This window comes from Geotrypetes seraphini, chromosome 8, assembly GCF_902459505.1.
Source record: "Geotrypetes seraphini chromosome 8, aGeoSer1.1, whole genome shotgun sequence".
Classification (NCBI taxonomy): Eukaryota; Metazoa; Chordata; class Amphibia; order Gymnophiona; family Dermophiidae; genus Geotrypetes; species Geotrypetes seraphini.
The window spans coordinates 164,157,390-164,184,759 of NC_047091.1; the positions used below are offsets into that span (position 1 = coordinate 164,157,390).

A 27,370-nucleotide genomic window follows, 5' to 3' on the forward strand; every position below is an offset into this window, starting at 1 on the left:
GGTCTAAAACCGGATTGAGTTTCATGTAGGAGAGAGAACTGATCCAGATAATCCATCAGTTGGGTGTGTACCAATCCCTCCATAATTTTTACAATAAGCGGAATGGATGCTACTGGTCTGTAGTTGAATATTATAGCTGTAGATTCTTTTCGATTTTTTAGAATTGGGGTTATTATTATGTGACCATTATTAGAGAGGAACTTCCCAGTTTTTAGTTATGAGTCTCTGCTTTGCAAAGACCGAGTCACAACGTCCGGGAGGCTTCATTATTCCATCCAAGACACCATTTTAGTTCAGTTGCCAAATGGCTCGGGTACCGGCGGAAGAAAGCTCTTCCAGAGATGCAAAACAATGTCCACGTATAGGTTGTTTCAACTTTGGAAAAAGATCGAAGTCCGGTGGTCTCATGTCTGGACTGAAGGGAGCATGAGGTAACACCTCCCAGACATATTTGCGTAGTTTTTCATTGACGAGTGGAGAGTTCCATCTTCCCCATGACCTAAAAAAGTTCGATGAGCTCAATCAAAAAAGTCAAAGAAATGATGATTTTTGCTTATGATCATGAAGGCATCAACATCACAGACAAAGTTCCATGTGGAAGAAGTGTCACAGCAAAATGCACAAAACCCGACCTCAGTTGCTCTTGGCTCAGCCAATCATTCTTCACAATACTCGCCCGCACATAGGGAATGTCATCGAAAAACTACACGAATACGGCTGGGAGGTGTTACCTCATGCTCCCTACAGTCTAGACTTGAGTCCACCAGACTTTCCAAAGTTGAAACAACCTATGCGTGGACATCGTTTTGCATCTCTGGAAGAGCTTTCTTCCACCAGTACCCGAGTCATTCGGCAACTAAATTAAAACAGTGTCTTGGATGGAATAATGAAGCTTCCCGGACGTTGCTACTCGGTCATTGCAAAGCAGGGAGACTATACTGAATGATTGTAAAGAAATACTTGAAAAACAAAACAAAACCAACAAACATGTAAATTTAAAAAATAGTGTGCATTATTTATGAAATGACCCTCGTGTATGTATATATATGTATATATATATATATATATATATCCTCCTGTTCCACCAGGCTTAGAACCAGCATTACAAGCCTCCCCCCTCCTCACTTGTAAGCAAAGAGGGGTTTATTTTAGCCCAGTTAGTAGTCACAATTCTTGGCTAGGGTCATGCACCAAGGCTTCTTCCAGAACTCTACAATCATTTCAAATACTTCTACACTGCTTACCGTTTCTAGGTGGATTACAGACATGCATTCATAAGCACATTGATCACATACATAACGAGCATCATATCAAATAACTAAAAAAAAAAGCCCATTTGATAAAATCAATTAAGTAAATACAAAGAAGTATGCTTTTAAAGCTTTATGAAAGGAAGGCAAACTGAGTTCTTATCTCAATAAGAGGTAGGGAATGTCACAACAACTGAAGAGACTCATTCCCTGCTGGCCATTCCTCTCTACACACCTTTCTGGCTTTTGCTGTTGTCTTACTTCCAGGATTCACTCTTACCCATTGGCAACTGTGAACACTGCCTCTGAAGCACCACTAGCCCCAGCCAAGTGGAAGCCCCAAGCTGGAAATGGAAATCGCTCCACTTGGGGGTTGGCAGCCCCGCCACAGAGCTAACAGAAAGCTCTAAGAACATAGGCATTAATTTTCCATACTACTGCTGCCTCTCACATGCTTACTCCTGTGCAGTTCGTTAGAGAAATATCATTTTAAAATTCTAAGTACTTACGCTCCATATATCTGGCGTGGAACCATGGATGCTGGCTGTTTCCCTGTATCAGGTTTGTCCGTCTGCTTTCGTGTGGGAGGATTGCTAATTGCTACCTTAATAACTTGCTCTTTAATCTTCATACCATCCATTTTGAATACAGCTTGGGAGGCTTGGCCTTCATTTTCATACTCTACATAGGCCAACCCCTAAATCCAAAAAATCCAGAGATTAAGTACATCAGGAGAGGCTTTTTAACCAAGTAGGTAAGTGTGCTCTATGGGTTAAGAATGGTTAAACTCAGGTGTTCAACGCAGTGCCATTCTTTAATTCAAACACATGAACATCTCACACTTTGGATTTCTCTTATATAGCTGGCTACATCCTGTGCTCTGAACTGTGAGCATTACTGATGCCATCTAGATGGCACCAAGGTTCATTGCTATTACTTTAGGGGAGCTTTTATTAAAGGACATTAAGCCCTTAATGTATGGTTAGCACGCCCAAAGAACTACTACAAAATGCTTGGTATTTTGCCTGTTAACATGCAATAATATATTTTTAGAAAATATTTTTAGAAGGGGGCATGTAATGAACAGAAAGTGGGCATTCTTGCATTATCCAGCTTGTATGCTAACTGGATTAATGCAGGAGCACTTTGCACATCCTAAATAAGAGGTGGCAAGTACTTCCCCTTTATTTTGGGTTTTTTTTTGCAGGTACCACATGATTTACAAAAATAAATAAATAAAATGCCCACAAAGTAAAGTGCCATATCTGGGCTTGGCACATGCGCTAAACTCTGATTTTACTGCTCTAAGGGTCACTGAGTCAGGTTTCCTATACTACTACACACTACAGACCACAGCTTCCCAAATAGGGGTCATAGAATCTGCTTCTGGGGTCATGACCTAGGCTGGCTCCCTATAAGTGCATCATGTCTGCATCTTCAGAGGGGGGAGGGGACACACAATTTTATTTGGCTTCAAATCATGGGATTATAGGCACATAAAGATTGAGAAGCAAATTTCCTAGATCACAAAATTTCTAATTTCTATCACACAGTTAGCATTGGGAGCTGTAGAGGGATAAGGATATATACAAGTATAATTCTGGTTTGCTAGAGATCTGGTGAATGATTCTCTAAAGCATCTTGCCTGATTTCTGTGTTCTGTTCCCCTCAATAGGGGTCTTTCCAAACAAATCCCCCTTTTACAAAATCGTGCAAGAGGAACTCTATGACCAGTGGAGCAGCACAGATCATGCAGCATGATGGCTGGCGCTGAAAACCTCGTGCGGTTGGTTTTGTAAAGGGGGGGGGGGGAGTATCCTGTTTATTTTTATTATTGGAAATCTGTATTGCCTCCTTTGGTTTGTTATATTTCCTTAGCAAGAAGTTCAATTTTCTTGTATGTTTGTTTAAAATTTTATAAATTAAAAAAACAAAACACAAAAAAGATTTGAGAAGCACGGGCAGATAGCCTTGCCACTTTTACGGAAGCACATGCCTGATCCCATTTATCATACTGATACTGTGTCATAGCAAGACCCTCATATGAGAATATGACCTTCAACATATGAAATATTAAGCTTCTATATTTGTATTTCAAATATTTGTAAATATACTGCCCAATATTCAGCCAGTCGTGGGCAGCGCTTTTAATGCTTACCACCGGCATTAATGAAAGATTAGGTTCTTACCTGGATAATCTTCTTTCTAGACACAGGAGTCTATACATTAGGTACACCTGGGGGTTGCCCTGTGAGCTGACCGCTCTTGTGGAATCTGCGCTCTTTCCCAGGCAGAGTTAGCTCAAATTGTAGACCTCTAGGCACCTAAGTCTCATTAAACAGATAAAATAAAAATACCCCCAAATAATAAAACTTAATGCAGATCAGAACACACCTTCTCAGCTCACTTGCAGAAGGAAAAACTGAAGAGGGCCCTATACTCCACTGGTGAAGGAGGAGGAACTGAGAGATGTGACTAGCATCCTTCTGCAAGCAGCTCATGACCAGAGGTAATTCACCTAGAGTACAGACTCCCATGTCCTTACTACAGAAGTGGCACCTAGTGGTTTACCGACAACCACATTGAGCGATGCCTAAAACGAAGGCACGCTTAGGCACCGTTTATAGAATCTGGTTCAAAAAGTCAAAGAACATGAACTAACTGTTGTTACAATTTCCATCTTGTAGGGGTATCACTGAAAAGTTATCAAGAGAGATCTTTTAGGTTTCAAGCAGTTAAATTATGGAATATGTTATCAGTGGAAAAAAAAGATCTTGTCCTCTATATATCTTTTTACATACATTATTGAAGTCATATTTGTTTTCTAAAATGTTTTACTACGATTGTTTCAAATGTTGTTCTTTAGATATTGTTTTGTTTTTATGTAGTCGGGATGATGTTGTTCTTAGATGTTAAACCTGCTCTGAACCTACATTTAGGGAGAGCAGCGGGCTATAAATACCTATGATCACCATCATCAAAAAGATCAATTAGCACTAGATTAAATAATGACTCCCTTTCTAAAGCTGCTAAATATAACTGAAGTTGGTCAGCAGAAAATACCTTAGATTTTCCAGATCGGTTTGTGACCAGCCTGATCTCTTTCACACACCCATGCTCCTTGAAAAGTTCCTCCAGCTCTTCTTTTGTGCAAGAATAGGGCAATCCAGAGACAAATAGTTTGTGCTTCTCCAGTGTTGTGCTGTACTTGAACGATGGCTAAAAGGGGGGAAAAAAAACTTGCATAAAATTTCCTCTTCACTATACAATGGATGAGTCTCACAGCCACTGCCAAGGGTATCTAAGTCCATTCATAAGACCATCAAGAAATATGCATTCTGATTTCTTATCAAAAGGGGGTATTTATTAAAGCAAAATTTCCCATTAAATCTTTGGATCACGAGTGCAGCACACATTCCTTTGTACACCAGTAAGGCAACTGCACATTTCCTGAATTAAAATATTGCAGGTGCACGGAAAGGTAATTTTCATATTGGAATACTTATACAAGCTGTGGTCCATGGCACTAAGTCCAGCTAGCTAAAAAAGAAAATCCTTTTCATAATCAGTTTCAGTGCAAAGAGACTACTGTATTTTTCGCTCCATAAGACGCACCTGACCATAAGACGCACCCTAAATATAGAGGAGGAAGACAAAAAAAACCCATTCCGAACCAAATTCTCCCTGCCAGGCTCTGTACCCTTTCCCCCCTCTGGTGGTCTAGTGGTAGGCCAGGACAGGGCACAGGGCTGGCAGGGACAGGGCACAGAGCAGGCAGGCCTATTGACGGACAGGCAGGCAGGTCCCATAATCCCCATGTACCCCCAGTACCTTATATCATCCCCCCACGTACCCCCAGTACCTTTAATCATCCCCCATACCTTTAATCATACCCCCTTGTATCTTTTTAAGCATATCCCCCCTTGTACCTTTAAAAAAAAAAAAAAAAAATCCGTAACTTTTTTAAATTCTTCCCTCCCTCGACGGTTCTGTATCATTTCCCGGCAGCGGGCACACGAGTCAGGAGCGCGGCGGTCAGACCCAAGCTTTAAATGCTCCCGCTTGGGCTCGCAACGCTTTCTGAATGGCTGCTGGCAGTTCTCACGAGTCCCACGAGAACTGCCGCCAGCCATTCAGAAAGCGGCGGGGGCCCAAGCGGGAGCATGGAAAGTTTGGGCCTGACCACCTCGCTCCTGACTCGTGCGCCCGCTGCCGGGAAATGATACAGAGCCGTCGAGGGAGGGAAATACGCTGGACTACCAGGCTTGAAAAAGGTACAGTGGCAACGACAGCGGCGGCGGGTTTGTTTTAAAAAGGTGGTGCAGCTGAAAGTTGGTGCAGCTGCGGCGTGGGGGCTTGCAATTGTACAGGGGGGGTGGCGAGGCAGTGTTTACATAGGTGATGCGGCTAAAAGGTGGTGCGGCCATGGGGGGTTGTTTTGCATTTGTATTGGGGGGGAGCGGCGGGTGGGTGATTAAAATTTTGCACCTTCGCTTCATAAAACCCACCAAGATTTTCACCCACTTTGGGATGGAAAAAAGTGTGTCTTAATAGAGCGAAAAATACGGTAATTTTGTACCAGCTGAACCAAAGATACTGAAGAGTGCACTGGACATTTTTGTACTACTCGGATTTGGCCAGAAAAGGTGAGCCAGGTTTATGCTGCTTTCTTCCCACATGCTTTGCATCATCACAGACCAGCTTCTCACCCGACCATGTGCTACCAAGCCTCCATTAAGTCATCACCCTTCTCTCCAGAGGCTGTATGAGTGATTTCTCTGTACTTTCTTGGACTAGGTTCCAGCATATACATTTCTATTTCAGCCTCTGCTACTCACGAAAGGGGTATGCCAGAGCTAAGACTGCCTGGATACAACTTATTTGCTGTTTAATGTTTTCCTGTCTTACGTTCGTCTAGGTTATGATTTGTGTAATAATTCCTTTTGGCTGTATTAATTTTACTTTTATAGTAATTTGCCTGCTCTAAATATTTTGATAAGTTTAAGGTCGTTCTTTTTTGTCACCATTTTCTCTCCAAAGAGCTGTTTTTTGATTAGCCCCAATTCAGGCATGTACCATGGATTTACAGCCTTCTTGCCTGAAATTGTACGAGAGATCGTAGGCGCTAGATTGTCCAGAAGAGCTTTACTTGCAGATTCCCATTTAATAACTTGCTCATCCATGGGGATGCTGCAGATCCTCTATTTGAAGTTGGAAGGGTGATGTAATGGAAAAGATATTAAACTTGCTAAAGTCTCTATAGGTTATAGTTTTAGGCAAAGAAGATATTTGGGATGGCTTATGGTGGAATTTTGCAATGATCACATCTAGAATAGGAATTAAGGTCACATCTAGAATATGACCCGCTGAATGTGTTGGCTCCACTATTGTTTGAATTAAGTTTGTCTGTAAAAAGAGGAAGGTAAGTTGTCGTTCTGTTTCCAAAGCACCATTTTGTCCTAATAGTGAAAAAACAGGGTGCATTACACTGGCTGATGAGCACATTAATTTCTTACTGTCGTTGTGTAATACAGTACAGGTATTTATTTTCCAGCACTGTTCTATGCAATTTTTTTTTCTTTAAGAATGTTACTTCTACAGTATAAGCAACACTGCAAATAAAAATATATATTTACAACATTCTGAATATTCTACATGGCTTTTGTCAACGGCTGTCCATGAAGGAGCCTAACCCCGTTTTCCCTATAGGATCCATTACTCACTTTCTATGGTTTTGAGGAACCACATATGTCTGAAACCTAACATTTACTTTTCCACAGACGCATTGATTCGTGGTTCACGAAGATTTTCAAGAACCATACAACCATGAATAGCGAGAATGGACTATACACCCAAGAGGCTATGAACACTGCCTCCAGGGCATCTTTGACAAGAGCAGGTAACAGAAGACCTGACCTGGGAAGCCAACCCAGACTCTACATATGGCAGTGCAGAGCTCTTCCCACTAGGCTAGGTTTGCCAGATTTTACAATCGTAAAATCCGGATAACCTAGACCCACCCCCAGGCCTACCCATCTCTGCCCCAGTCCCGCCCTAGCTTCACCCCGCCGCTGCCTGCTTTGGTCAAGCAGGAGGACACACATGCGTGGATTGCCTTCTGCCCGACGTGACTGAGAGGAGGCTTTTCAAAACCCAGACAAAGTGCCGGGTTTTGGAAAGCCGTCCGGGTAAATCCGGACGTCTGGTAACCCAACGCGCATCTCCCTGTATTACTTTTTAAAGCATTGTCTTCCTACCATGATGAATCTAAATTAACAGAGTGCTATGCAAATGTCATGTACAAACATAAAGCAACATAAACATGACATAGACATACAAACATAAAGCAACAAACTCATGAGATTTTACAACTGTAACAAAAGAATATGAAGAAACTTCAAACAGGTTAGTAAGGCATATGAAAAAAAATAAAAAATGTACAGCCATGAATACGGCTGAAGTCGATAAATTCAAGACACTAGCCTCAAACCACAAAACAGCACAGTTACTAAAAGTCTTCACTTTCACTAACCAAAAACCTTTTAATCAATTAGGTGCTATGATTTTGAACTTGCAGTTTAGGCAGTGTCTTGGAGAAAAGTACACTCTAGTTTATTCAATTTTTGAGAATAGCCAACACAAAAGTAATAAGAAAGCTTACATTCTTTTCTGCTTAAATGTCAAGACCAAATGATTTGTACATTACAATGCCCTTTATATATACAAGGGTGGTTTGAAAAGTTAGGTTAAAAAATACGTTAAAAATATATTTTAAAAAAACAGTTATATATTTCTTTACATAGTCTCCATTGAGGGCTGTATACTTAGTCCAGCGAGTGTCCAGTTTTTTCCTTCCCGTCAGAAAAATAGGTTTTGTCAAATTTAAAAAAATATTTAACTTGTTTTTTTAACCAAATTTTTCAAATCACCCTTGTATTACAGCTGCAATAATTGTCCATAAAGCACCATAACATATGAAAAATAAAAAAAGTACCTTGAATGATGGATTCTTACTCTTGTCAACACATGGAGAAACAAACATTGGCCTGTTGTCTACTTCAGTGCGATCCAGTCTGAGAGCATCAAGAGCGCTTTTCTCCTCCTTGAACTCTACGTAGCAGTAACCCCGGAATGCCCCCTTGTTACTGAAAACAGCACGGACCTCTGTGATTTCGCCACAGCCCTCAAACAACTTCTTCAGTTTTTCTTCAGGATCCTCCATGCTATAGGAAAGATTGCTGACAAAAACCGTGATATTGTCCTTGTTAATATTATGGAGAATTTTCTCTGACCCCTTTTTAACAGCAGCAGCCTTTGCTTTCTGGTTGGAATGGGCACCTTCTATTTTCCTAGGTGGATTTCTCCCAAAGAGTCCCATTTCCATTTCCATTTCTTCCATGTCATCATTGTCTTCAAAAGCAACGTCTCCATCCCCTCTGTGTTTTTTGTTGGGCTGTTCTGCTGTAAAGTTAGTAAGATAAGGGCATGAAGGTAGAAAATCCTTTTGAAATACAGTCAAACCTCAGTTTGCAAGTGTTTTGCAAGATGAGCAAAACACTCAAGCAAACTAACTCACAAACCGAGCGTTGACTCGATTTGCGAGCTCCCACCCTGGGAACCAGCTTTGCTGCTCCCCTGAGGCCACAGGCACTGCATTGCCTCCTCCCCCCACTGACAGGCCCTGTGCTTACAGGGCCTGCCGCAGGTTCTCTGCTGGGCTGCTGCAGTGCCTTGAGCATCTGCACATGCTCAAGGCCTTCTGGCTCTCACCTGCTCAGTCCCACAGCAGCCCAGTAGAGAACCAGCAGCAGGCACTTTCAGCACTGGCACATGGGTAAGCACAGGGCCGATCAGTGGGGAAAGGAGGCGATCTCGGTCACAAAGGGAGGGAGTCCGACCTGGGATTAAACTTTACAATAAAAAAATGGCAGTCACAATGTTTATGTTTATTTAAGATTTGATATACTGCTCCTGCATTTTACTGACCTAAGCGGTTTACAATGAATCAAACTAAAATGAAATTAGGTACTTGAGAAATGCCCTTTAGCACCAGGGTCCTAGTTAATTAAATCAGAAAATCTGCCTACAGCAGCCATTATCCTTTGGAGATCTCCCATACCTGTTTCTTTGCCCCACTCTTCCTCATCTTCTTCCTCTGCTTTGCGTTTTTCCCCCGTCTTGTTTTTCTTCGCTTTTTTTGAGGCCTTTTTCTCGGCGCGGGCTTTCTTGCGTTGTTCTGCTTTTTCATCTTCATGTTTCGCTAGAGCAGCTCCCTTTTCTGCAGCCTGGAAGGATTTATTTTTAAACCAATTAATCGAAAACCACTGCTAAATGACATATCATTGCTTGACAAAAGTGAAAGCTACTCCCTAAGACAGACTGTTTCCTATAACTTTGATTTCTATATTTGCTAAGATTACTACTACAGGTCTCATAACTAGAGGTGTGTAGCCCAAAACATTTCATTTTATATGGAATTTTTGTTTTATATAAGAACATAAGAATATCCATACTGGGTCAGACCCAATGGTCCATCTAGCCCGTATCCTGTTTCCACAGTGATCAATCCAGGTCACAAGTATCTGGCAGGAAGCCAGTAGTGTTCAGGTTTTGGTTCCCTCCCCCCTTTATTATGAGAGCAATATCACTAAGAGGGCATCCTATTAATGTCATATGAAAAAATTTGAAATTTGGGTTAATTTTTCCTATCAGTCTAGCCCCTTCCTATGGGAGGGGCCTTAAGCGCCTGGGTCAATCAGGGCCTTAGGCCCCTCCCAGTGCATCCCATGATGCACCGGGAAGGGGAAGGCCCACCATTCAGTGGAGTCAAGCCTGCTGGCCAGAGAGAGTAAGCATCCCTCCAGCCAGCCAACTAGAAAAAGATACTTATGGGGTCTGGGTAGGCTTGGGGAGGGGGTTGGGATGTGTTTCTGGCAGGATGGACTGGGCATCCCTCCTGCCAGGGAATGTCTTAGGGGGATGGGTGTTTTTCTGGCAGGAGGAACTGGGCATCCATCTTGCCGGTGGATATCTTGGGGGGGGAGCAGCAGGAGGAATTGGGCACTCTTCCTGCCATGGACATTCCAGGGTAGGGGGAAGTGGCTTCATGGGTTCCAGCAGGAGGGACTGGGCATCCCTCCTGCTGGTAGTCTTTGCGAGGGGGATGGATTCTTTGCCAAAGTCACCAAACTGATCATGGCAGCGAGATTCCTTTGCCGCATTCAGCTCAGCTGCAATCCAATTCTCTGTCACCTGTGACGTGGACACCCATTAGAGAATCGTGGTGTTAGGAGGGCTTAGGCATCTGTCCGTGAGGACAGATGCAATTCTACATAGGATGCTCATGTGCGAGTCTCAAAAGCTGCTTAAGCAGCTTCTGAGACCAGGCATCCTATACAGAATCCGGCACATAATGCTAATGTGCTTATTTTTACTATGATAATAGAGTTGTTCCTGGGAGAAGGATTTGGACTTGTGCATAACTTTTCTTTTTCAAAAATGCATAGAGTGGAAAACTTCTGTGCATATTTAATAGCAGGTGTAAATTCTTGCAGGGATTTTCTGTGGAACAACTTTCAAAACGGGAGAATGAGAACACTTCCCCTTAGAGTTTCTGTTATTTACACATGTACCAGCTTTAAAAGGTCGCCTACTCTAATTACCCTATAGGAATATTGCTGGGGATCTCTCCTCAACTAAGCAACATGAATGCTGCCACATGTTAAAAAAAAATGCCCAAACAGGATGCTACAATGTACATTTCCATAAAATCTGTTTTCAGAATGTTTAAAATTCAAAAACATCTTTGAACAGATTAGCTTTCAAGCATCAATTTACAGATCTGAATATGATTACCCTGCAAACTCTACTTCAGTCTTTAGCAAAAGCACAACTCTAAAATCAAGTTGATATTTAATGGACGTAAAACTGGCCGACTACAAATAAGAATACATGAGAATTGCGTACCTTAGCTCTCTGCTCATTAACACGAGCTAATCGGTTTTCTGTTTTTTGGACAGCAACATCCCAATCTTCCAAAGAGCCTACAGAAGAAGGAGAAATTAGGTTCTTACCTGCTAATTTTCTTTCTGTTAGCTTGTAGACTGGTATAGTCCATTCGTAAGGACTATACCAGTCTACCAAGCAATATAGAAACAAATCTCAAACTCAAAGGCTCTCTTTTAGCTTTTATTTTTTTAAATATACCTCATTTATTTATTTAAAAATTTTCTAACTCGCTTAAACCTAAGCAGTTTACAAAATGCAAACAATGATCATCTGACAACCAAAACATTTTAAATAAAGCAGCACATAATCTATCCAGCATTCATCTCAGCTAATACTATAATCCAGTCAGTTCAAGGCCATCATGAAAAAAACCTTAACACTATGGGCTCCTTTTACTAAGCCGCATTAGGGCTTTAATACGCGGAATAGCGCACGCTAAATTGTCGCCCGCGCTAGACCTTAACGCCAGCATTGAGCTGGCATTAGTTCTAGCCGCGTAGCGCAGGTTTAGTGCACGCTAAAATGCTGCGTGCGCTAAAAACGCTAACGCAGCTTAGTAAAAGGAGCCCTATATTCAGCCTAAAACGGGATTAGCTTTAGGCCACCTCTGGATTCCACTTAATTTCTGACTGAAAAATATCTGGCCAGAAAGCCAACTTCATCTAAAACAGAGTAAAATGCAACTAGAGGCTTTAAAAGATGGCCTCAGAGGACAATTTTTGAAGCTTTTTATCCAAGTTAGCAGCTGTTGGGGGAGGGGGAGGAGAGAGGAGAACAGGGAAAGGCAATTTGAAAGGAACAATTCCCTAACTGCTGGGTTTCACTTTTTATGTTTCAATGCTGCAGATGTAGCCATGCTGAAAACCGTCTAATCCCAGGTAAAAGCAGCAAGGTAGAAGGACAAGCACACACGGTTCCCTCTAAAAATAAGTTTGCAGTCCCTCAGGTACTACAAGCCCCACAATTAGTTTAAAAACCGTTCCAAAATGTATAGCTGACCTCTAGAGGTTGACTGCCGTTTGTGACCATTTCTGGTAAAGGGCGACTAGTCACCAGAAACAAACAAAAAAAAAAAAAAAGAGGTTTTAATGAATTCTGTTAGAGCAAACAATTTGTAATACTACAGTCCAAATGCCATTCTTTTATGTGAAAAAAAAAAAAATAAAACAAATTACAGAAATTCTAACATGTAACTTTTTCAGACTGCTTATGGACCCATGACAAGAAAAAAAAAAAAAATCAGCCATTCCAACATTTTGGATCTGCTACTTTAATCACATTTTCCCCAGAGAGGGTCACGTTTAAGTCCCATTATGGACCTCGACTCTGCATTATTTCCTATACAGCATCAGTTACTAGCATCTTAAAATTTAATTTCTAATGGAAAAATGTTAGGTTTAAACAGAGCAGATGGCTTTTTAAGAACTGAACTGCAACTCAATTTTCACACATATTGATTGGCCTGTAACACTGATCTTAAATTCATGAACAAGTCCATCTTAAAGGTATAATAAAACCATTTTATAGCCTCATGTGAATTAGCAAGAACACACCTCTTAAGTTATTAAATCATAATGTTAAACCATCCTGCAGATCATTAGCACAGAACTATATCCTCATTAAGGGAAAATATAAAAATAGGAAGGTGGAAATTTTATAGTCAAATGAAGTCCACACTTTTACCTTCTATCCTCTCCAGAGTGAGCAGAACGTCACATACATGTTCCGGATAATCTACCGTGCATTGTACAGCTCGGTGTAAGGCTTTCCTACAGTGTGGTGTGTCACCATTTGACCTACAGGAGAACAAAGCAGCACTGAACTCAGGTCAAACTGTGCTATACTCCCACCTAAATTAGGACAAGAGGACTTCCTATTCAAAACGTATAATTTATACGTCTTTATTTCAATTACTTACTACCTCTCTCTTTCCTACTGAGCCTACGAGAAACTTGCTCCATGAATGCAATGCTCAACAGGTTAAGCCAGAGTTTGGGACAACAATAGGGAGCAAGTTTACAACTTCCTAGCACACATAAAGTTCCAAAACCACAGAACACAGTAGTTTCTAATCTAAGATAAGTACTGTACCTGAAAACCCTCAACCTTAGAGAAACTACAATATTGTTAAGCTCTTTAGGGGAGGGCTGACCATACCTGACAAAATGTTGCAGACAGCCTTGAGCTAAAATGGAGAGTCTACACTTGCATTAAAAAAAAAACAAAATCTTCTGCTAGCTCTATCAAAACTTGGCCAATTTCAATAAAATCTGGCATACATCCCCCTAAATAAATTTGCAATAAATATACACATGAATCAATTGTTGTATTATTGTTCACTTGTTGTGAGATATAAAAATGAATAAAGATTTGGAAAAAAAAAATAATTCTACATATGCCAATCATCTCACCTCCTGCTTCACTTCTTCAGCTGTCATATTTTCTTCAGTGCAAACTGATTGAGCCCTGCTGCTTCCTGACTGGCAATCAATTGAGCAAACAAACCAAAACTGCAGGCTTGTACACGATGCAGGCAAATTTTATTGTGACAAATAAATCGTGTACAAGCCTGCAGTTTTGGTTTGTTTGCTCTGGTCTGTTTTTTCACTGCAGACGAAGTTGGACCCCCCGTCTTCTCTGGTTTTGTTGCTTGGCAATCAATTGAGCCCATTTCTCCAAAACATATTCTACGCTTACCTTCTTCCACCTCTTTTCTGGAAACTCTTACACCAGTCAATGAGAAACATAATCTTTTTCCAGATACAAATTTTAATAAGAAACAGTTCTTCCTGAATAAAAACTATAACTGTTTATGCTTAAAACAAAATGGCATCTGCATGTACCACTTTCAAGAATGCAGATCACTTGTGCATAGAATATGTAAACAGTGAGAGTGTTTCTTTAAGATAAGCTCCCAGTGTGCACTGCTGTGTTCCTGGTGGGCTGATGCATTATTTCTTGCTTGTTTTCTCTCGTGTAATCTGAAAGCAGTCTCCATCTTACTAGCACATGGACATAGGAAAGGCATTGTTCCACATCTATATTTTAACTTTAAATTTGCTAGCCTAAATACAGCTTAGTCAACCAAACCTTTAAATTTGCTAGCTTAAATACAGCTTAGTTAACTAAGTCTGGAGCACAATGTTATCCTGCACAGAATCTGTGATACACACCTTGGCTTTGTGCTGATCGAGTGCAGATTCTGTAGAAGAAATGCCTTAAGAAGAATTGAACTGTGAGTTTATTCATTTCTTTGTTTTACATTTATATTAAAGAAATTTGTTCAAAGAACTATGCAGTCTGGCCTGATTAACATTAACAGATACAGGTTTAAGGAGTTTATCTGTCTGGGACTCTCCGGGGCAAACCAGTCACAACGATAATTATTAGGCAGTGGCAATATTGTTTAGGTGACGTGGCTGTTGTGAATGTAGGCTTATTGCAAAATTATTCAGGATGGCATCCCAAATTTTATTGAAATTGGTTACGTTTTGAAAAAGTTATACAGAAAACAAGCTTTCTGTACTTTTATTTTTTTTAAAAAAGTGTTTATCTCAACTTCTGAACAAGCTAATTGTATTAGTACAGCCCTAAAACCACTTCTAGGAGTTAAAAAAAAACAACTTACTGCCACAGAAGCAGGCTCTTTGGAGTCCAATTTGTACTGTTAAGGCCCTATTTATTATGCTTTCCTCTCCCCCTCTGGCACAAAATGGGGGGTGAAAAAGCATCAGTGCATCATATCGTAAGTCTTATTCTTCTGTTTTATATCCATAAACTTCTGCTCACTCAGTGACAGTTCTCCCCTTCTCTAAAACAGCTGCCAGCCCAACAACTGCAATTATCCAACATTTCCCTCACCCCATACAGCTAGAAAAGCAACTTGGTGACAATTGTCACACAACGCAGCAAAGAACAGAGGAGGAAATAGAGTAGGAAAGGAAAAGAGATTATTCCAAGTTACTGAACAATGTTTCCCTATATCCATTCTTACCGCTCAAGGTTGTAGTATTCTAACCACATGTTTGCAAATTTTGAATTTCCTTTAGTCATAATACTATCCCAGAGTTCTCTGGCCTTCTGCATATTATTACAGTGACGAGCCTAATAGGAAAAAAAAATAGCATTCAAAGTAAAGAATCCATTAAAAAGTAATTTGAAAACTTAGTCACACTTTGGGACACATTTACATTTCTTATCTTTCCTAAAAACTTTACATTCTCTTTGGGACATTGTTTTTTCTTAAAATTTCTTTGTATTTTTAAGTCGTGCTTACAAAAGTTCACCTATATGTATTAAGAAGTAACTTGCCTGTTATTATAGTTACCTGTCATTTCAAACATTGAGTTATGTACCATATTTCTCCATATACAGGCCGCAATCCAAACAGTGGGTGTGACTTCCTTATATGGGGCGGTCTATCTAATAACATCGTAGATAAGCCGCCCCATTAGTAAACATCCCCCCCCCCCGGTACCTTTTAAAATAATGCAACTCCCTCTCTGGCTTCCTGCCTCCTGCAATGTCGCAGTCACAGTGCAAGGCAGGAGCGATCTTTTTAGAGTCCAGCCACCACTGTGCTGTTTCCTTCCTCAATGCCTGCGTCAGTACTCACGGGACTCGAGAGTCTCGCGAGAACTGACGCAGGCATTGAGGAAGCAGCGCGGTGGCGGATGGACACTGAAAAGATCGCTCCTGCCCTGCACCGCGGCCACGACATTGCAGGAGGCAGCCAGCAGAGGATGTATACGGGGGGGGAGGGATGTATAGGCCACCCCCATGTGGTTTTAAAACTCATAGATAAACCGCGGCTTATAACATGGGGCAGCTTATCTAAAATTTTTAAAACATGTATAGGCAATTTTTGCGGCCTATACACTGGGGCGGCCTATACGCGGAGAAATATGGTAATTAGTGAGAAGAAAGCAAAGAGTGTGCGATACAACTCTTGGACAATGGACAAGAAGGAAGCTGCCAGGTTTCACCCTGCACTTGCCTCAGCCATTATTGTAGTAAGGATAGACTTTGACCCAGCTCTAAGAAATTATGAAAGAAAGCTTTAAGCAGCACATGCTAAATATGCTTGGGGTTGCATTGCCAAAGTTAAAGATCTTAATATTTACAAGTGAAAATTAATGCTGACTTATGTTAATAATTTTGCAATAATGCTGGCATTGTAGATTAGAAGTTGGGACGTTAGATCATTTAATTTCTTTTTGTCCCTGTGTAAATGCTTTTTGGAAACTAATTTGGCCCCAAATTAATAAATTATTAGAAAACCATGTAGGACTCTCATATGACACTATATTATTTGGTACAGCAATGAGAACTCAGAGTCCGATTTCTGCAAATAATAACAAGTTATTATTAATATTGACAGGGGTCGCCATGCAACAAATTACTCAAAATTGGAAAGCACAGTTACTTACCGTAACAGGTGTTATCCAGGGACAGCAGGCAGATATTCTTAACACATGGGTGACGTCACCGACGGAGCCCTCGGTACGGACCTTTTTAACTAGAAGTTTCTAGTTGGCCGCACCGCGCGTGCGCGAGTGCCTTCCCGCCCGACGGAGGAGTGCGTGGTCCCCAGTTAGTATAAGCCAGCTAAGAAGCCAACCCGGGGAGGTGGGTGGGACGTAAGTATATCTGCCTGCTGTCCCTGGATAACACCTGTTACGGTAAGTAACTGTGCTTTATCCCAGGACAAGCAGGCAGCATATTCTTAACACATGGGTGACCTCCAAGCTAACAAAGAGGGAGGTGGGATGGTTGGCCATTAGGAAAATAAATTTTGTAACACAGATTGGCCGAAGTGTCCATCCCGTCTGGAGAATGCATCCAGACAGTAGTGAGTAGTGAATGTGTGAACTGAGGACCAAGTGGCCGCCTTGCAGATTTCCTCGATGGGCGTGGAGCGGAGGAAAGCTACAGAAGCAGCCATAGCTCGGACTCTGTGGGCCGTGACAGTTCCTTCCAGTGAGAGACCGGCCCGAGCGTAGCAGAAAGCAATACAGGCAGCAAGCCAATTTGAAAGTGTCCGTTTGGAGACAGGACGACCCAAACGGTTGGGGTCGAAAGACAAAAAGAGCTGAGGGGCTGTTCGGTGAGCTCTGGTACGATCAAGATAGTAAGCAAGGGCACGCTTACAATCCAGCGTGTGCAACGCCTGTTCCCCAGGATGCGAGTGAGGCTTAGGGAAGAAGACGGGCAGCACAATGGACTGGTTGAGGTGAAAAGCTGAGACCACCTTGGGAAGGAATTTAGGGTGGGTACGCAGAACAACCTTGTCATGGTGAAAAACAGTGAAAGGTGGGTCGGCAACCAGTGCATGCAGTTCGCTAACCCTCCTGGCAGAGGTGATGGCAATTAGGAAAAGCACCTTCCAGGTAAGAAGCCTGAGCGAAGTAGTGGCAAGAGGCTCAAACGGAGGTTTCCTGAGGGCTGAGAGAACCACATTCAGGTCCCAGACGACAGGAGGAGGCTTGAGAGGCGGTTTGATATTGAAGAGCCCTCTCATAAATCTGGAAACCAGAGGATGAGCCGTGAGGGGTTTTCCGAGAATAGGCTCATGAAACGCAGTGATGGCACTGAGGTGGACTCTGATGGAGGTAGTTTTGAGGCCAGCATTGGACAGAGAGAGCAAATATTCCAAGACTGTTTCCACCGCTAAGGAGGTGGGTTCCTGACGATGCCGGAGACACCACGAGGAGAATCTGGTCCACTTCTGATGGTAACATTGGAGAGTGGCCGGTTTCCTGGAGGCGTCCAAAATGAGGCGGACCGGTTGAGATAGATTCTCCGGAGAGGTCAGCCCGAGAGAAACCAAGCTGTCAGGTGGAGCGAAGACAGATTGGGATGCAGTAGAGACTGATGCTGCTGCGTAAGTAGAGTAGGAAACACAGGAAGTAGAATGGGTTCCCTGGAGCTGAGTTGGAGCAGGAGTGAGAACCAGTGTTGGCGAGGCCACCGAGGTGCGATAAGAATCATGGTGGCGTGATCCTTGCGGAGTTTGGACAAGGTCCGCAACATCAGAGGAAGTGGAGGGAAGGCATACAGGAATCGATCCCTCCAATCGAGCAGGAATGCATCCGGAGCCAGACGGTGAGGGGAGAAGAGTCTGGAACAGAATTGGGGCAGCTGATGATTGTGAGGTGCTGCAAAGAGGTCCACCTGCGGAGTGCCCCATCGGGCAAAGATGGATAGCAGAGTCGGAGGGTCCAACGTCCACTCGTGAGGTTGAAGGATGCGGCTGAGATTGTCGGCCAGAGAGTTCTGTTCGCCCTGGATATAGACCGCCCTGAGAAAGAGATTGCGGTCCGTGGCCCAGGTCCAGATGCGCAGAGCCTCCAAACAAAGGGGGGCGAGATCCGGTGCCGCCTTGCTTGTTTATGTAGTACATGGCGACTTGATTGTCTGTGCACAGGAGGAGGACTTGAGGGCAGAGAAGATGTTGGAAAGCCTTGAGGGCGTAGAACATGGCTCTGAGTTCCAGGAAATTGATGTGATGACGACGCTCCTGTGGGGTCCAAAGTCCCTGGGTGCGTAGATCTCCCAGGTGAGCTCCCCACGCGTAGGGGGACGCATCTGTGGTGATGATCATAGAGTGGGGGGGCAGATGAAAGAGTAGACCCCTGGAAAGATTTGAGGAGTTCAACCACCATTGGAGAGATTGCTGAAGAGATGATGTCACAGAGATGGGATGAGAAAGAAGATCCGTAGTCTGTGACCATTGGGTGGCGAGAGTCCACTGAGGCGTACGAAGGTGGAGACGTGCCAGAGGAAGGACATGCACCGTCGAGGCCATGTGACCCAGGAGGACCATCATCTGTCGGGCAGGAATGGAGGGATGCATGAGCACCTGACGGCAGAGATGGAGGAGGGTCCTCTGACGGTCGGAGGGGAAAAAAGCCCTCATGAGCGTGGTGTCCAGAATTGCTCCAATGAATTGAAGTCGCTGGGTGGGAAGCAGATGCGACTTGGGGTAGTTGATCTCGAACCCCAGGAGGTGGAGGAGAGAGATGGTGTGATGAGTAGCTTGTAGCGCGAGTTGAGATGAAGGTGCTTTCACCAACCAATCGTCCAAGTAGGGGAACACCTGGAGGTTGTGAGACCTGAGGAAGGCCGCTACCACTATAAGGCACTTGGTGAAGACCCTGGGTGAGGAGGCGAGGCCGAACGGTAGCACCTTGTACTGATAGTGGTGGTGCAGTACCTGGAACCGCAGGTAGCGGCGAGAACTCTGATTGATGGAGATGTGAGTGTAGGCCTCTTTGAGGTCCAGGGAACATAGCCAGTCGTGTTGAGAGAGGAGGGGGTAAAGCGTGGCAAGGGAGAGCATTCTGAACTTCTCCTTGACCAGACACTTGTTGAGGTTCCTGAGATCGAGAATGGGACGGAGGTCTCCCGTCTTTTTGGGAACCAGGAAGTAGCGGGAGTAGAATCCCTGGCCCCTTTGATCTGGAGGTACTTCTTCGATGGCATTGAGAAGGAGAAGGGATTGAACTTCCCTCAGGAGGAGGGGGGTTTGAGATGAGTGTGAAGCAGACTCTACGGGAAGGTTGTCTGGTGGAAGAGTCTGGAAGTTGAGAGAGTAGCCGTGGCGGATGATGTTGAGGACCCACTGGTCCGACGTGATGACTTCCCAACGGCTGGAGAAAATGGTGAGACGACCCCCGATAGGCTGTGGAAGAGGCAGTGAGGGAGGATGACTGGCTATGCCCTGGAGAGAAGAGTCAAAAGGGCTGAGACTGTTTAGCAGGCTGAGGCGGCTTAGAGGGTTGAGTGGCCTGAGATCGAGCCTGGGCATGGTGCTGCTGTTGACGAGGTCGCCGAGATTGTTGGGGAGGCGGATTGAGTGGCCTGGCTGAGAACCTCCGCTGGTAAGATGATTGAGGCCGATAGGGTCGAGCAGGCGGAGCCTTCTTTTTTGGCTTGATCAAGGTGTCCCACCTGGTCTCATGGGCCGAGAGTTTCTGGGTGGTGGAATCCAGGGACTCTCCAAAGAGTTCATCCCCGAGACAGGGGGCGTTGGCCAAACGATCCTGGTGGTTGATGTCCAGGTCGGAGACTCTGAGCCAGGCTAGTCGACGCATGGCTACAGCCATGGCAGAGGCCCGAGAGGTGAGCTCGAAGGAGTCGTATATTGAGCGGACCATGTATTTTCGCATCTGGAGAAGACTAGAGATGTGTTGTTGGAATAGCGGGACCTTGCGCTCAGGAAGGTACTTCTGAAGGGCAGACAGTTGTTGGACCAAGTGTTTTAGGTAGAAAGAAAAATGGAAGGAGTAGTTGTTTGCCCTGTTGGCCAGCATGGCATTTTGGTAAAGCCTCTTGCCAAATTTGTCCATGGTCTTACCTTCTCTGCCAGGAGGGGTAGAGGCATAGACACTGGAGCCCTGAGTCTTTTTCAAAGTGGATTCCACTAAAAGGGACTCATGGGGCAATTGAGATTTGTCAAATCCAGGTATAGGGATGACCCGGTAAAGGTTGTCCAGCTTACGGGGGGCTCCCGGTACCGTGAGGGGAGATTCCAAGTTCTTGTAGAACGTTTCCCGTAGGATGTCATGTACGGGAAGCTTGAGGAACTCCTTAGGAGGTTGCTCAAAGTCTAAAGCCTCTAGAAAGGCTTGAGACTTTTTCGAGTCAGATTCTAGTGGAAGGGACAGGGCAGCAGACATTTCTCTCAGAAATTTAGTGAATGAGGACTGCTCTGGTTTAGAGGTGGCATCGGGTGCCGATGGTTCCTCATCAGATGAGGAGGGATCCTCCTCGGTACCGAGGGGAGTCTCCTCCCACAAATCAGGGTCTCTGACCTCTGGTGCATGTCGAGACACCGGGGTGGAGGGCGCGGTGTGGCGAGTCTTGGACAAAGACTTACCAGAGCGCACTGAAACGGTACCAGGGGAGGACGATCGGCGTCGTTCTCGGTCCCGAGAAGAATGCCGTACCGCCTGGTGCCGAGGAGGATCCACATTGGTCTGAGAATGAACCACCGGATCGGCGTGAAGGTGTTGAGCCGAAAGGATCGGCATAGAGGTGTTTACCGGTACCGAAGGAGTGGACACCGGGGGCTCGGTGCGGGGCTCGGGCCGGTCTGGTACCGGAAGGAGCGGTGCCAGGATAGAGGGTAACAGTTGTTCAAGTTGTTTCTTCAACTGTTCCTGAAGCTGAGCTTTTAGAATGACCGAGATACGGTCATCTAGGGGTGGCATCGGAACCGCTTTCTTTTTCTTCGGTTCCTTGGATGCCGCTCCACGCCCCGGCGATGAGGAGGCCGATGACGAGGCACTCACCGATATCGGGGCGGAGCGTTTGCGGGACCGGTGCGATGCCGGTAGGGACGGTGTCGCCACCGTAGCTGGAGGGCGCTCGAGGGAAGAGGAAGGCTTCTTAGCCGGCTTACCTGGCGCCAGCGGCGCCGATGCGGGGTCGGTCGGTGTCGAGGTCGACGGTGCCGATTTTGGAGGTACCGCCGTTGAAGGTGAGGAGTCCATCGCCGACTCGGTGCCGAAGAGAAGAGTTTGTTGGATTCTTCGGTTTTTAAGTGTTCGTTTTTGCAGAGTGGCACAGCGGGTGCAGGAGTCTGCCCGATGCTCCGGACCCAGACACTGCAAACACCAATTGTGTGGGTCAGAAACGGAGATCGGGCGTGCACACCGCTGGCACTTCTTAAAAACCGACCTGCGGGGGCATGAAGGGGGAAGATAGCCTCCGCAAAATCGAAGTCCGAGGCCTGTATAATGGCAACAGGCCCCGCCGGGGCAAAAACGAAAGGAGAAAGGAAAAAATGAAAGAGTTTTTTTTTTTTTTTTTGCAAATCAAAGAAAAAATAAACCCGAAGGTAAAAAGAGAAAAAATTAGGAAAAAAACGCGAGCGGGAAGGCGAAAAAGTGATTTCAACGGCCGTTGAAAAAATACACGCGTCTTCGCTCCGCGGAAACGAAGAAACTGGGGACCACGCACTCCTCCGTCGGGCGGGAAGGCACTCGCGCACGCGCGGTGCGGCCAACTAGAAACTTCTAGTTAAAAAGGTCCGTACCGAGGGCTCCGTCGGTGACGTCACCCATGTGTTAAGAATATGCTGCCTGCTTGTCCTGGGATAAAGATTATACTAAATTAAATTATACATTTTGGTGGAATTCAGTTTGTCACATATATAAGATGGAAAAGGTGTTAGCATTACAACAAGGGAATCTTCATAATTTTAAAAAAATATGGGAACCATTGACTAATTACTTTAATGATCAGATATCTTAGCACATGGGTGGCAGATATGTGGGGATGGGGTGGGAAATGTATATCATATGGAATTAGGAATATTGATAAAAAGGGGGGTATTTAGTTTATCTTACAAGAATATTTGATTGTAAATACAAGTGATATGTGAAAATTGTTTTTATTATGTTTAATTCACTTGTTGTAAGAATCAAAAATGAATAAAGATTTACCAAAAAAAAAAAATAATAATTTTGCAATTTTTTGTTTTTCTAAATGATGCTCAGGGCAGTTTATAATGTTATTCCAATTCAAGTACATTATGAGTTCAGAGTCAACAGGAGATCAAATGACTTGTCCAATGTCACAAGGAGGACATCAAGCTACTTACAGATAGCTCACAAAACTATTACCTCGATCCTCGCCCAGTTCTGCATTATGCTGCATGAGGGGTCGCCACTTTCACTGAAACCTTTGGAGAAAAAGAATCATTATCAGGGTAGCTTCTTTAAGGGAAGAGTAGAGAAGATTTCAGCAGTTTCCTCCTGCTTCTCTGGCAACTGACTCAATCGGTACCCAGAGTAGGATTTGACACCCTGGCCCTTTGCCTTTAACTCTAAGGGAATTTTTTCCCTTTATTATAATCCCCCCAACTTTGCTATTCTAGACATTGCGGAGGAGCCATGTAATAGGGCTCCTTTCGGACCCTTGTAATCAGAAGCCCTGAATCCAACTGTCAGATGTCACTTTAAGTAACAACCACATCCTCCCCTTCCCCACTAGGAGCTGTGAACAATGACTCAGTAGCATCCCCACTGACCCAGGAGAGTGGGGAGGGAAAAAAAATATTAATCAGTGGGTACTCATGTGTACCTCCCTATCTCCAGTCCCCAGGAATAAAAATGTATCTTCAAAAAACTAGAAATCTGAGCTCTATTTGCTCCTTGAGATGCTGCGCAGACATCTGGTAGAAGCATTTTTATTTAACCAGGTACTATTGCCTGTATTATTTCCTATGTTATAAGTAAGCTGGTTAGAACCTTTGCCTCACTTCATCGTCTTCTATATCTTGCGAGGGAAAAAAAGATCTCAACTTGAGGACTGAACCAAGGATATTCCACACAGCATTGCCAGAGTCACTAGAAAGACTTGTAAAAGGAGTGCTCTTGCTCAAAAAGAAGCAGGCGAGAAGAAAGTCATTTGTATAACTTACGCTCCTCTACTTCATGTTTCAAATAATCCAAAGCACGGGCAAACGCTGATCTCAGCTCTTCTAATTCTTTGCTGGATTCTGCAAAGCATACAAGAAAATAGTCTTATCTATACAGCGTGCATTCTATTCCAATTCATCCCAAGTCAAGCTTTTATGTCACTGAACACAAAAAATGCAAAGGAACTCATGCCATTAATGAGAACCACTATGTACCAAGGTAATATTAACCATGAAAGAAAAAAACTCAGACAATAGGAGAGGTAAAGTCATCCTGCCACTGTATCGTGCAATGGTGCGCCCACACTTGGAGTACTGTGTCCAGTACTGGTCGCCGTACCTCAAGAAGGACATGGCGGTACTTGAGAGAGTCCAGAGAAGAGCAACTAAGCTAATAAAGGGTATGGGGGACCTCTCATATACTGACAGACTGAAAAAGCTGGGGCTTTTCTCGCTGGAAAAGCGATCGACTTAGAGGAGACACGATAGAAACCTTCAAGATCATGAAGGGCATAGAAAAAGTGGACAGGGACAGATTTTTCAAACTATGGGGAACCACAAGTACAAGGGGGCACTCGGGAGAAATTGAGAGGGAAAGGTTTAGAACAAATGCCAGGAAGTTCTTTTTACCCCAGAGGGTGGTGGATACATGGAACGCGCTACCGGAGGGATGTGATAAGCAGAAGCACGCTACAGGGCTTCAAAGAAGGTCTGGACAGGTACCTGGAGGACAAAGGGATTGAGGGGGTACAGATAAGGAGTAGAGGTAAGATTATAGGGATAGGATTAGAGGTAAAATGGTAAAATTAGTCAGAGACCACTGTTCAGGCAGTGGGGCCTGATGGGCCGCCGCAAGAGCGGACCGCTGGGCGAGATGGACCTCTGGTCTGCCTCAGCGGAGGCAACTTCTTATGTTCTTATGTGAACCTACACTCTACCACTCTACTTGGCCTCCAGTAGAGGCCAAAAAAAACTTTTGCTTATGGTTAAATGTAGCAAATAAGAGCTTTGCAAAAAATATGACCACTAGTTGCAGTAAAGCATACTGAAAAAAACAAAAGGCCAATGATCATTTCATGGCTAAATCGTCCACTGCCTCAGGGCCTCAAGTGAAAATCCAAGCTAACTATTGGAGGATAACTCCCTCTTTCCTGTCACCAGATCGCCAGACTGTTGCAACACATGCACATTTTTTTTAAACAAGTTAATTACAGGATATGCAGCTTATCTAGGCAATTATTAATCAGTGGGTACTCACGTGCACCTCCCTATCTCCAGTCCCCAGGAATAAAAATGTGTCTTTGAAAAACAAGAAATCTGAGCTCTATCTGCTCCTTGAGGTGCTGCGCAGACATCTGGTAGAAGCATTTCATTTAACCAGCTACTACTTGCCTGTATTATTTCCTATGTTATAAGTAAACTGGTTAAAAATTTGGCTAGAGAATGACATGGGGACAAATTTGTCCCTATCCAAGCAGGATCTAGTTCCATTCCCATTCCATTCCTGCGAGTTCTGTCCCTGTCCCATCCCTGCAAGCCCTGTCCTCATCTGCACAAGCCTTGAACACCATAGCTTGTACAAATGAGGACGGAGCTTACAGGGATGGGGGGCAAGGACAGGAACAGAACAGGGATGGAGATAGATCTCGTGAGACAGGGACAAACTTGTTCCCCGTGAGTCATTCTCTACAACCATGTGTTCTAACCAACTTACAGACATGGAGCAAGGACAGAGGACAGAAACTCGTGGGGACGGGATGGGGCTAGAGCTCGTAGGGGGATGGGGAAAATATTTGTCCCTGTGTCATTTTCTACCTTGGTGTTCACTCTCAGAGCCATATAGGTCAGATTTTCAGAATATCCCTTCTAGATAAGAATGAGAGACATTTGCATACAACAGGGATGGCAGACAAGCAAAGGCAGTTTTCCACCTCTATAAGATACAGCACAGATCTCATTTATTTTCCCCAGATCCTCATTTAGTTAAGGAATCTAAAAAAAAAGTCAATTTTAACATTAAACCTATCTAAGATGAACAATGAATACACACACTGCCTCAAGTGCTTTGGAAACTCAGAAGAAAATGGATGTTCAACATCTGAGGACTGGGGGGGAATGTGTGGGTGCAGCGGTTAGAGCCACAGCCTCAGCACTGAGGTTGTGGGTTCAAATCCCATGCTGCTCCTTGTGACCCTGGGCAAGTCACTTAATCTCCCATTGCCCCAGGTACATTAGATAGTGTGCGAGCCTACATGAGATGAGGAAAAATGCTTGCGAGCCTGAATGGGAAACTAAACTAAACTTAAGTTTATATACCGCATCCTCTCCATAATTATAGAGCTCGGCACGGTTACAATATAAGGAAGGAACAACATAATGGGGTAGGAGGTTGAGTATAGGGTGGAAGGGAGCATTACATTTTTATGAATAGCCTAGTTTTACAGGTGCTTTCGTAATAGTTTGGAAGGAGCCCAGACTTAGATTTATAAATGGATATAAATACTAAAAATAAATAAATAAATGAAGTATGCGAGACTAAAGTAAGCACATGAAGTACCTAGCAATAGTGGATGGAAAGGGCAGAAATGGTGAAGCAAATGGAAGGTTCATTTATAACTGGGCTATGCTGATTAAACAATCTGCAAACAAGCTAGCAAAAGCACCCAACATAAACTGAAAAAGCTTAAGAGAACAGAAAAACTAAAGTGTCCGTCTCTGTTGATCACCAGACTAGGCCAAGCAAACAATCTATAACAATGAACAGTGAAGGTTTTGGACAGACGACATTCCCTCACGATGCCGCAGACAAGAAGACAGCATCATATGTCACTTTACCTTGAGTAAAGTCCACCCTTCGTCTCAAGTAATCCAGATACGCTTGCCAAATTTCCACATAATCTGTAGCCTGTATAAAGCCTGCATTCAAAGCCTTTTCAAAGTTCTCTGTGAAAGAGGAAGGAAAGAAGAAAAGAGGTTTCTTGTAAAGCTCTTAAAAAAAAAAAAAGCCTCTCTCTCCTGCTCCATGTATTCTAAAATATAGACCAGTGGTCTCAAGCTCAAACCCTTTACAGGGCCACATATTGGATTTGTCGGTACTTGGGAGGCCCCCAAAAAATGGTTACTGTCTTATTAAAGAAATGACAATTTTGCATGAGGTAAAACTCTTTATAGTTTATAAATCTTTCCTTTTGGCTAAGTTCTAATAATATTGTAATTTATAGCTAAATGTTTTATTTTACTTTTGCGATTATGATAAACATACCGAGGGCCTCAAAATAGTACCTGGCCGCATATGGCCCCCGAGCCGCAAGTTTGAGACCACCGATATAGATGATACTTGAACAAACCATATAAGGATGTGGCCAATTATAACCTATCAAGTAAGGATTCTCTGTAAATTACCTCAAGCTACAAATTCTTTATTTCAATTTATTTATTTGAGGGGGTTTGGGATTTTCAGACTGGGTAGTAGCTGTCTATTTCACCACTGCAATGTATTGTTCAGAGTTGAGATTCTGTTTGCAGAATGGAAGAGACCAGCACAGCAGATAAATCATTGCCACCGGTATGCATTCATGTGATCCACTGTGAGTGCAGTGGGGCAAGCAAACGTCAGAGAAAGGGCGGACCGCCGGAAGAGGAAGCAGCGCAGACGCAGGGCTCAGAGAAGGGGCGGGACCACCGG

The 27,370-nt window shown here is 43.8% G+C and overlaps 1 protein-coding gene across 1 annotated transcript in view; it reads right to left on the reverse strand.

Moving 5' to 3' along the window:
- The window catches only part of SART3 (spliceosome associated factor 3, U4/U6 recycling protein), a 54,464-nt gene that overhangs the window by 4,889 nt on the left and 22,205 nt on the right, over positions 1-27,370 (reverse strand). Inside the window, 10 exon segments of the mRNA XM_033956548.1 lie at positions 1,760-1,947; positions 4,314-4,469; positions 8,245-8,711; positions 9,370-9,535; positions 11,217-11,293; positions 12,942-13,054; positions 15,253-15,362; positions 22,889-22,947; positions 23,689-23,766; positions 26,521-26,628. Of these exon segments, the coding sequence (XP_033812439.1) occupies positions 1,760-1,947; positions 4,314-4,469; positions 8,245-8,711; positions 9,370-9,535; positions 11,217-11,293; positions 12,942-13,054; positions 15,253-15,362; positions 22,889-22,947; positions 23,689-23,766; positions 26,521-26,628 (1,522 nt within the window).